The sequence below is a fragment of the Aulostomus chinensis genome, chromosome 15, assembly GCF_037954235.1.
Source record: "Aulostomus chinensis isolate RoL2024-O1b breed Wild chromosome 15, RoL_Achi_v1.0, whole genome shotgun sequence".
NCBI classification, from domain to species: domain Eukaryota; kingdom Metazoa; phylum Chordata; class Actinopteri; order Syngnathiformes; family Aulostomidae; genus Aulostomus; species Aulostomus chinensis.
The window spans coordinates 14,658,748-14,670,166 of record NC_141334.1 but is presented as its reverse complement, the minus strand read 5'-3'; the positions used below and the strand labels follow the sequence as shown (position 1 = coordinate 14,670,166).

Genomic DNA, 11,419 nt, shown 5'->3' with positions numbered 1-11,419 from the left:
GGAGGAGAACAGCTGACTTTTACTTCTCTCTCTCTCCTAGTTTAGGAATTACTGACCTCTTATTCATTTTTTTTCATGTACCCAAACTCAGCTCTAACGGGAAAGCTGTTCTCTGCCTTCCTGAATGCTCCCAGTGTATACAATTTCCTGTGCAAAGCGCCCAGGCTCGAAAAACAAAAACAGAGGGGTTCTGGAGGAAGAGGGAAGTGGGAGGTGACTGAAGTGAAGGCCTGAAGGGCACAGATGGGAAATGGGGGGAGATTGGGGGAGTTGGGGGGGGGTGAGGAGATGGACACATGGTTCTTGTTACTAACTGCTATGCATTTTAGCTTTTTTTTTTTTTTTTAACTGGACCAAAACTTTATAGCAATGAAACAGTGATTGATGTTTGTCAAGTTCTCCTCCGGTACTCACTCCGTTACATCCTGTGGAAGGTAAATTTAGTCGCTGTTACATCACTGCATTGTAGTGCGTCGTCGCCTGAGAAGGATCATGAAGTGCTGCCTGCGCAGTGATGATTGATTCCTCTTATTGGCAAACTAGTGGGTTCCACTGGGAAAATTACACGTCTGAAAACCCTAATTCCATAAACTGAGGTTTGAAATGTGACTTTCCCTGAAGTGCTATTTTTGGATCTAATCTTTAATTGTAGTATATGTGTTCCTGCTGAACCACCATCAAACCCCCAATGACCACAGTGATTTACTGGACCAGAGATGATTTCGAATGCGACACTCAAGAACTGAGAGCCGAGCTGCTGCTAATTCAGTTTGTTGTTGGAGTAAACATAAACTTCTGACAAAATTCATATTCAAATGACTAAAAAACAATGTTCGACTATTCTGGGTTGTTTATTCATCCTCTGACAAACAGTAGAGATTACCATCTATTCTTTTCTTCATTTCACCACAGGACAAAATTGTTTGGTTACACTGAGGTGGTGGTTTCATACCAAAAACAAAAAAACAAAAACCTTAAGATTCATGCTCATACTTTGGTTTTGTGACATCACAAAATCTCTCTGACCAGTGTCTGACTTTTGATCTAGGGGATTCTGCTTTTGATCTCTGGCTTTGATCTTGGGGGCTCTTATTAAAATAACTTAATTTGATGCCAGATGAAGTTACAGAACATCAAAACTATCCTGGCGGAATGTCTGTCTGTTTGAGCCCCTCAAACCCCAAACCTCAGACTCGTCACACAGATATTTCTTGCCATTATAGTGGGCTCCATCGCTGTTTATCACCCTGTCATATCAGTCTCTGACTGAGACATCATCTGGGTGGTTGTCGTCACGGATCCAATAACAATGCTTCATCACACAATGAGAGAGTGACTCAATGACCGACTGACTGAGAAGCCCTAATTCATGATCTCTTGACAATAGACAATCAATTTATTGTCCCTTTTGAACCTGCAATTCAAGGTTTTTAATCACCAATAATCCTGGAGGGCTCTCACAAACCACTGAAGCAAACTCAACCAAACCAAATGTAAAAAAACCAACAAAAACCATTCTGAAGTCCGGCCTCATTTTACTTAATCCCGCCAACAGACAGAGAGATGAACACCACTTCAAACATGAATGTAACACTCTGGTCCTCACACTATTATTCAACCACCCCTCCTTCCCTGCTCTGTGCTGAAACAATAAAATCCTGCTCAAAATGTATCAAGGAAAATAAGAGATGTTAAAGATTACAGGGAAAAAAAAAACAACAAAAAATTCCATATGGCCTGCTTAGACTCCACTGAAAGCATGTTTAGGTTTACACAGGATTTGGTGGAACAGTTCTTGACTTACAGTGTGGATTGTATGTGTGAAATTTATTTTGTTTCTCAAATGAAAGCAAGCTCACGTTAAACAATTGACTGTTGAATATAAACAAAAAGATTTATAAGAAATATTTAAGGTTGTGTATACTGTAGATCCATAATCCAATATGGCCACCAAAACTGGGCGCCGACTTTTTTTTAACGCAAGTGGGTGACATGTTTCTTGTGACACCAGTGGTGAAGGCAGGAACAGCAGAATCCTCTGAAACCCGTTCCAGTGAATGAAACTGCAGTTTTCGAGAGCATATCAAAACATCCTTAACTAACTAGTATTTCTGACTATTAACTATAAAAACATTATCATTTCTAAATCCAGTATTCATTCTTCCCTTTATCTGTTTTGGTCTTCATACTTTTTATATGTTTGTGTGCCGAAGTCATGAGCGATGAAAGTGGACCGATAATGTTTCTCAAGGGAAATATAGTTAGTTATACACAAACACAAATACCGTCATGTGAGCTATGCAGCGTTTCCAGTGCACCTGACCTGTGTGACTTTGAACTGCGGGAGAAAAGCGGAACACCCAGAGGGAAACGCCAACAAACTCCACACAGAAACAACACGGCACTGTCTTGCTCTGCAGAAGCTGCGGCACTGAAATACCACGGCAAAATGGATTTGTATTGTCAGGCAATATTTATAAATACGTTTTAAAATAGTTATTGGATATAAACAACGGATAAAACTTTAGCTGTAAATCAGCCACTGTCAAAACATGAACATTCCAGCGGTCAGTTCTTATATTCTCACATACAAGGGTTATTATTTACGAACAAAAACACTGTGGGCAACACTGATATTCATGAAACATATCTGAATGGAGCAATTTGTGGAGTAGAGGCCAGTGTTCTGTGTTGCTGTGTGGATATTTTCTTGTGAATGTGGCATGTGAGCGAGATGACCGGGCCTGGCCTCTGCGAGACAAAGCTTCTTTCTGCACCATAGGAAGAGGACATGACATCATTCTGTCCATACAAAGCCTCAGACATCCCGCTCTTTCTTTACACTGGTTTAAAAAAAAAAAACCCAAAAAGAGTAAAAAGTCGGTGCTGAGAAGTCATTGTAAGGGAATAACAAGCGGGCGCTCTTGTGTGGCGCTGTAGCGCATGTGCTCACAGTGGGGCAGTGTCCTGCTAGATCTGCTCCATGTGACGAAGTGGAAACTATGCAATGAGGGAAACTGATTCCTATGTTGGGACAAAATATTCCTTTGTTTTTAAGACGAGGATTGTACATTTGGAACTTGATTACTTATAGAGCAGAAAGAAATGCGTCTACGTGCGAATGCATACAAATGTACTTGAAGAAAGAAAACAAGACTTCTCGTACAGAGAAAAAATGTCAAATAAGGAAACCCTTATTTTTCTTATAATTATGAGCACAGCCATTTCATTTGTACAAAAATTGATACATATATACTGTATGTAGCATGTTTTACTGATGATTTTTGTATTGGGTTTCTTGTGAGTTCATCTGTTTTTCATCATTGTTTCTCTGGTTTAACTAATTTTTCTTCGGATGATTAATTGGATAAAATAAACTATCATTTCCATCAAGCGTCAATTCCATTAAGTGTTTCGTCCATGGAATTTCAAGAATATTTAAAGTAATGCAAAGTGGCATGTTAAGATGGCTTCTTTGGGTCATCAACAGTCTCGACCTCTTGATTTTCTTTATGACATAAATGACAACAACAAAAAAAACCCAGCAAATATTTAAGGGCGTGAAACCAGCAAATGTTTTAAATGCCTTGAAAAAAAAAAGACGGAAACATTTAATGGGCGATGAAAATAGTTTTCGATTAATCCTCTTTTGGTCAACTAATTAATCGTCGTAGCTCCAATCAGAGGTAATCTGCCTGTGACCAAAATGCTAACTCAAAATATTCCAGCCCACAGATCAACACTCCTCCCTCTGGAACTGGAACAAACATGGCTGTGCTTTCGTATGTTTATTCAAATCGCTCACTCCTGCCTTGTTTGTGTTGTGCTCCATTATTCAGCTTTGAGTTGCTGTTTTCCCTCACAGGACCCATTTCTGCGCTGACACATTTTCAAACAAATCGTCGCCCCCCAGTGGTCAGGTCTGTGGACTGCTGCATCCTGATGAAACAGAGCTGGTGACGTCACTGGATTGATGTTTTATCTTTGTATCTTAACAGCACGTGAAGTATTTTACGGCACTGCCTCTGAATCACACATTTACACAACGAATGCAGCCTTGGGGGAGGGAGTGGCTACAGTCTGACCATAGCTGGGATCAATGATGTCACTGGTGATTTTCCCTGCAAGTGCTTTCCTGCAAGTATTTTACTGCTGGGGCCAGAAACAAGTCTGTCTATACTCCCAAAAACATGACTGGCATAGCTTTACTGGAGAATATAATGACATAAAAATAAGCTATCTTTTATTTTAGCAAATATGTGCGCTATTAATCAAGTGCCAGTTAGCCAATAGAGTATTTTGTGTATATTTTTTGAGATAACAAGTAAACCCACGACGCCATATATTATACTGCAATATTATACAAATTAATTGTAATGACTTTCACAAAATTGAGCTGAATTAATTTTGCACCAGTTTTTATGTCATTTAAAAAACTTATAGACTGCATCGGGATTTTTTTCCCAGTTGTAGAACAACAGGTCTCCCTCGCTGATACATCTGAATATTTGTACTGTACGCTCCTTCTGTACTCGTGACTGTCACAAACTAAAACCCCAGAGGAATAAATTCACACAAGTCATTAAAAAAAAACCTCATATATTGTATAAGTGTTCTTGAGTAAACCGAAATACATAATCTCAGTTTAATGATCAGTCTTCAGTCATAAAAGAAAAACAAAAAAACACGATGCAAAAATCAACACAAACATTCATAAATGAAATGCATAAAATGATGTTCTCGAGTATGGAATTACTTTGACTTTCATTTGACTCATAATGTAGTACATATACTCTCAAGAAGTTGCTGTTTTACTTCAAATATTTCCACATGGAGAACAACAAAAAAGTAATTCAGAATTTGAGATGCGACACTGTAAGCCTGTACTCTGCTACTTGAAACAATACGCGTTTGAACAAACTGTGGTAACAGCAAAACTTTTGTCGAATGGTGATGAACACAGATAAATAACAAGGAGTGGATCAATTAAACTGTTACCTTTGTCTGTAGGAAAAGAATGTACTATTCTTGCAAAAATTGCGATTTGCTGGTCAGAGGATAAAAAGACTATAATATCTGGTCTGGAACACACCAACGGCTACAGTTAATGGGAAAAAAAAAAGGAAAAATCATTTGTTTGATATGAGCGTTTCAGACATAAATCTACAAGCAACATGCAAAGACAAATATGCATAATTCTGAAAACTGAAATGTCTCCGTATAATAATGGAATAAAAAGTCATTTTGTTGGGTCTCAAACAACGAAGACTTAAAAAAAAAAAACAGGAATCAATAAATAAGAATCCACCACCCAGTGAATTCAGCTTCAAAAGTCACATATGTAAGGCCTTATTATTAAACCTACTTTTCAGAACTAAAGCTACAGGGATGATCAAGGTAGTAAATCATAAATTACACTTTTCAACATAGTAAATAAAGGCAAATAGTGTAAGGCAACTACTGCCAATAATTAGAAATTTTGTCACGAATTCGGATGATTCAGTGCCCACCACAACATACAAGGACACTTCTAATAGACCCTTTTCTCATATTTTGAAAAGTCACAGCAGGAAATGCACAGATGACATTAACAAGAGCTGTATTTTAAGTGACAAGTGAGCCCGTTCCGGAGTCCTGACACTGTACGCAGCTGTGCCATCGCTAATGCAACAGCCAATGATCTCACTGTGTCTTTCCAGCCGTGCCAATCTATGTGCTCAATAGCTCATCATCAGTTTCATAACACGTAAAAATACACAACATATTTCAATGGAATATCGCATTTTTTTGTCAGCCTGACATATACTTATTGCTTTTTTAAAGGCCCTTCAGTTTTTCTGATAATGTCATTTGTCTGTGGACTGTCAGTGATGTCGTAGGGAGCTTCTCTTGTGGGAGGATAAGTTTTGCTTTGGGAAGGGTGTTGCTGGATGAGGATCTGGTTTTAAAGGCGTCAGTCTTTTGCAGTGCTGTCCTGATTTAGTCTGTCAAAAGGACCAAAACACACAGGCATAGAAGAGGTGTTTAACGTCTGAGTGTGAAAATGGGCTGACTGATTTCCATAGTTACTGTAGTTTTCCTCTGAATGTCAGAATGACAAAGCTCTGTGTCAAGAGCTCCTTCCTGCCACCTAGTGGTTAATTATGGGAACTGACCCAGTTTACATACCACCTCACACTGATCTTCTATTTGCGATGGGAGTATCAACATCTGAACATCTCGACTAAACAAACACTTCGAGTCCTGAACACAAGCTAAGTTGTGCACAGTCACACAGGAGTCGATCAGACCTGTCCTCAAGTTTCATGTGGGAGGAGCTAAGCTGGGACGGTCAACACACATTATCATTAAAATATCAAAAGTGCAAATTACCGTGCCATCCCAGGAGCACCAACTGAAACATGAGGAGATATATATATATATATATATATATATATATATATATATGTGTGTGTGTGTGTGTTAAATATATTTTTCAAGTCCCTCACTCATCCAAAATCTAAAGCACATAAATGCATATTGTGGGCCATTATGAACAAATATCACTAACTTATGACAAAGAATAAGGCATATATATGAAGTACTAAATCCATTTCATACACCAGGAATATTTCTCACACTTTTAAATGTTTTGACGTGCTACATGAAGTCAAATGGAAAAAGAGGGTTTGATATGAATAGATGGCAGATTGATATATAAAGTTGTGCAAAGCCCCTCTAGTGAACTTCTTCTGTAAACAAAACAATGTGTATTATGGGTGCTAAATATGACACCTTGCACTCACTTGTAGTCGTTCAGGTGTCCAAACATGAAGTATAAAATTTTTTTTTTTTTTTTTGTCACAGCATGGCATCCTGTTTGAAATCTCAACTCTGTGGCTTCCCGATGTCTACAGTCACATTCACATACAGAGGCAGACGTTCTACAGACAACGTCTTGTAAGAGCAGCTGTTTAGTCCGTCCTTCTTCCACACCTGCGGTGTTCGTCCCAACAACTTCATCCTGGCAGGGGACACATTTAAGAAAAAGGAAATAAAGACACATTGAGCACATAAGTACATATAATTTGGCCACAACACAGACACAAATCATACCAAACTCTTTGCGTATATACCTGTCTTTGTTTATTTCATTGCCACTGTCCCGTTTGTGAAACACCATGGTATAGCGAGCTATGTCAGCGGGCGGCCGCACAATCTTCATTTTCTGCAGCTCAACCCTGCAAAATGCGTCAGGAAAAACGTCAACCACCTGTGCTTCACGTGGCTGAAAACAAATATTCAGGCTCTGAAATCCAGTTTTTCCATCAGTTCTTTTACCTGATGCGGAGGTCATCGTCTTCTCCACCCCAACCCCAGTAGATGTTTGAGAAGCCATTCACTTGAAGAAACTGCTCTTTGGTCATGGCTGTGACTCCGCCAAAGTAACCTTTGTAACGCAGCCTAAGAGGAGAATGAAGGAAAAAAATGCATTCCTATGTTTCAAGATGATATCATCATCTAGTCAAACAGCTGTGAATGGGTAAAAAAGCAAAACAGATTTTTTTTTTTCTTTAATCAGGATGTAAGGTGCCTTGCTATTCGCCTACTTACTTGTATCCGGTGGCGTTGCGGCCAACCACCAAGTGTTTGGGCTGCTTGTCACAGACATACAGATTGTGATCATTTTCAGGAACCAGGTCCACATCATGGAAAATAAAGCAGTCCCAACTGTAGTCCTTTAGTGCCTCCAAGTAGCCAACATTCAGCAACTTGGCACGGTTAAAAGTTGCATCCCCAGCCTTTAAAAAAACAAAAAAGTTCATTGTGAAATCACAACCTGCTTCAGCTCTATGTTGACTCTAAGCTTCAATGCTCAGCTTAACCATCTGTGACAATATGATTTACTCACCTAGTAAAAATGTTAATATTTGAATAGGTGGGAGTGTTTAAATGCAGGGCAACAGCTCTAGCACCCCCCCCCCCCCAAAAAATAACTTCATACTTCATGCTACACTTGTTCCAGAATAACTTCATTGTTGAAGCAGCATCATTCTTTGAAGAAAGCTCGGCTTATCAAGTAAATGAATGCCCTTAAAGTCTGATCAGACTAGGTCAGGTCAGACACGAGCTCAGGATCAGAACAGACACCTAATCCCACAGATATCTAACATCAGAGCAGCTCCCTGAGGTGACAAGCCGGTCAACAGGTCGACAAGCTTTCAAGCTCAACACCACTTGCTGTTATATGAAACCTGATGAGGTGGGGCAACATACCTGCTGGATGACATAAATTGCATAGTGTAGTTGCTGCCTCTGCAGGAAGGGGTGCAGGTGGTACAGGAGGTAAAGGAGGTGCCTCTCTCGGTTGCGATGTGGGATGAGGATGGCTACGCTCTGTCGTGCTGTACAGTCTGGAGGCTCGAAAACGCCCTCGGTCACTCTTTGGTTCTCACTCTCCACATCCTTCAGTTTCAGGGTGGATTCAAACGACAGCTTCAGGGCTCCCTCTGGAGAAACAGATTAGAGCAGAAGCGTTCAATGGCAGTCATCACTACACTGCAATAAGAACACGCCATAAACCTTTGAACCTTTTAAATGTTTTTGCTAGTGCAGTCATTTAATGTGTCTGCTGAAACGTGTGTGTGAAAGCCCTTTGTTTGTTAACTCACTGTAACCACTACTGGCCATTGATGTATGGACACTAAACACTTGAATCAAGAATTCCTTGTCAGTCAATTAAGAAAGTATTAAGAACCAGTGCAGTGGCAAATTAAACATTACAGTCCTCAGTCTTAATCGTGTCATTTTAAAAGCTTTTAATGTTTTATCCCCTCTTAAAATTCAAACTTACTTAACAGCGGCGACTCCTGAGGACATTCCGCTTTAGGTGCTGGAGTAATTAAGCGATCTGGTACAGATGTCTGAGAGCTAACTTTTTCCCGCAGATTGTCTCCTTTCACAAGAGTTTTTGTTGCGGCTGAGGATACCTCAATGGATTTCACAGTTTCACCTGTAAAAGTTGTAATCCATGCCAGCACTGAGAGTGAGAGAAGGAGCAGTAAAAAATACTTCCCTCTGCGTAAAATCTTGCACGCCGGTGAACAAAAGCCCATGGCTGCGTGACTGGACTGATGTGAAAACTGTAGAGCTGGCACCTGGTGACGCTGTTAGCGCGATATTGCCTCCTTGAGCCACATTTCAGCAAAACAGTGTCACCTTCACCAGCTGATCATCCCATGGCAGTGACACACTTACAGGTGAAAATTCATAGCTGAACCCTGAAAATCCAGTTTCTGGAGATGAGGGAAAAAATAGTGGGTTACATCGATTGTAAACTGATTCAGAGATGAAACATTATAGATTTAGCTGCAGAAAATGAGCATATTTTCATCTTAATAACTAAAACACTGCAACCTATTTTCATGCAAAACCTAACCCTGAAAGGGCAGGTTCTAGTTTAAAAGATATCTATTACTTTTCATACAACAACTAAAGGACGGATGTTGAGATGTTATCTCGGAGCACAAACCCAGTTACGGGTTGAGTCTCTTTAGCACAAATACCCTTGTTTCTGTTTTGTCCCCTGAGCTTCTTATTTTGTTATACTACTGAAAGAGTTTCCTGAATTGTTGCTCGCCAACTAGACACCTTTCTTTTTGCTGTGTTTGTCTCCTCTGTTTCCTGTGATAGTCCCAGCTTTTTTGTAACTGAATTCTGACATGTGATTAATGTTATCTCGAAGCTAGAGTTTATACCCACGTTAATATTTCTTTGAGTGATTTGATAAACCGCTGGTCTAAAAAAAATCCATAAACTGCTTATTTTGTGAGAAAAAAAGCAATAAATTGTTAATCAAATCAATCAGTTGTAATTAGGGCTGAATACTATTGAAAAAAAATCAAACTGCCATTATTCTGGCTGATATTGCAATTGGATTCACAATATCACAACTCCAACTCATATTGTGATCAACATATTGACATGATAATGATGGGATATTTGCAGGGATCTGCTCTGAAAACACTTTTCTGTAAGTCTGTAGAAAACAATTTACATACTGGGATATTAAATATGTGGTGTTTTTTTCCACAAATTTGGCCTTAAGCAAATATTACATATGGCCAAATTGCTATTTTGACAATACTCCATACATTGTGCAGCCCCTGCCATAATTTTCCTTTGCGTCATGTGAGACTCCCCAGGCTATTCTCTCTAAACACTTGCCTACAAAAATGAGACACAAACACGTTGCATTTCGCTCTTCCTTGTTCCCACATGTTGCAATCTCAAAAGAACAGATAGCTTTTATTAAGCCAGGTCTGCCAAAATTAATCTGTGAAGGAATTATTACCGTATTATGATCGTAATATCTGTATGACCGACATACCTCATGTACATGAACCAGGGAATGGCCATCATAAATACATGTATTAAATAAAATAATAATAATAAAAAAGAACCAACACATTATTGAATGACATCCTGAGGAAAGAGGTGTGACGTTAGCTAGATGTTATTAACAGAATGTACCAGCAGTACACAATCGAACACACAGGCTACTAACGTTGTCGCTAGTTTGTAACTACAGTGCTCATCGCTTGGCTAATAGAACAACTTCGTACTAGACAGGACAAACTTTTAAATTATTAACCAGTTGGCGTACTAACCTAGAGATATTTTGAGGGGCGCGTGCTGACGAGGTGGCGTTGGCTAGCTCTCAACACCGCTACTACCTAACGCTGCGGTTACTCTGCTGGATGGAACAGACATCGATAAGTTTCACATCTTCGAAGTGTCCCTCTGCTCCTGGATACTGTCCATGTTGCTTTGGGAAATAACTCTAATTCGTTTTTTGTTGCCAGAAGTCGTCATTGACAAAACCTGACTATTGGCTCGGGTTAGCTGACGAATGTGAACGTTAGCACGAGTGTCGCTCGATAATGAGTTTATGAACTGCGAAATAAGTGTCTGATCATCATTACATTCCATGGAAATTATTGTTGCTTATCATATTGACACGCCTTACCTTTCAAGCCATCCTAACATCGCAGGACTATGCGATGCAAAGCTGTCAAGCTAAAATAAATACTTTCTCACTTCCGCTAGCTCTTCGAAATGAAAGCCAACACAGTGGGAAAGGCGAGATCTTGAAAAAATATTTCTGTTTCACATATGTTGAGTATCATAACTAAGTAGTCTGTAGGTGATTCTGAGTGAATTTGTTCACTCTTAAGTTACTATCCCTTAAATAATTACCGACAGTGAAGGTGTACTTACTTTAATTTTTAAAGCAGCATCGACAAACCGGAAATTGAGTTAGTTTCAGTTTACTTGATAGATATATGTAAGACCGATGAATTTTTTTCAAAATAAGAGTTCAGGTTACTCCAGGTTGTCTCTCATATACAGTATATTTCGGTGATATACTTTACTACAC

At 39.4% G+C, this 11,419-nt stretch overlaps 1 protein-coding gene across 1 annotated transcript; it reads right to left on the bottom strand.

Annotated features, from left to right (window-relative positions):
- Positions 1–4,564: 4,564 nt before the first annotated feature.
- b4galt4 (UDP-Gal:betaGlcNAc beta 1,4- galactosyltransferase, polypeptide 4) lies at positions 4,565–11,086 on the bottom strand. Its single transcript, XM_086227049.1, has 7 exons — positions 11,009–11,086; positions 8,834–9,275; positions 8,257–8,489; positions 7,594–7,781; positions 7,321–7,443; positions 7,116–7,220; positions 4,565–7,003 (listed from the first exon to the last, which is right to left on the bottom strand). The coding sequence occupies exons 2-7, from the start codon at positions 9,093–9,095 to the stop codon at positions 6,868–6,870; spliced, it is 1,047 nt and encodes a 348-aa protein (XP_086083175.1). The 5' UTR covers positions 9,096–9,275; positions 11,009–11,086; the 3' UTR covers positions 4,565–6,867.
- Between the last annotated feature and the right edge of the window lie 333 nt (positions 11,087–11,419).

What these genes read in the sequence shown, in the direction of transcription:
- b4galt4 (XM_086227049.1), bottom strand. Translation starts at nt 9,095, where the DNA reads ATGGGCTTTTGTTCACCGGCGTGCAAGATTTTACGCAGAGGGAAGTAT. An exon ending in TCAGGAGTCGCCGCTGTTAA is followed by an intron (nt 8,490 to 8,833) that starts GTAAGTTTGAAT and finishes CTGTTTCTCCAG; the next exon opens with AGGGAGCCCTGAAGCTGTCG. An exon ending in GACGATGACCTCCGCATCAG is followed by an intron (nt 7,221 to 7,320) that starts GTAAAAGAACTG and finishes CGCATTTTGCAG; the next exon opens with GGTTGAGCTGCAGAAAATGA.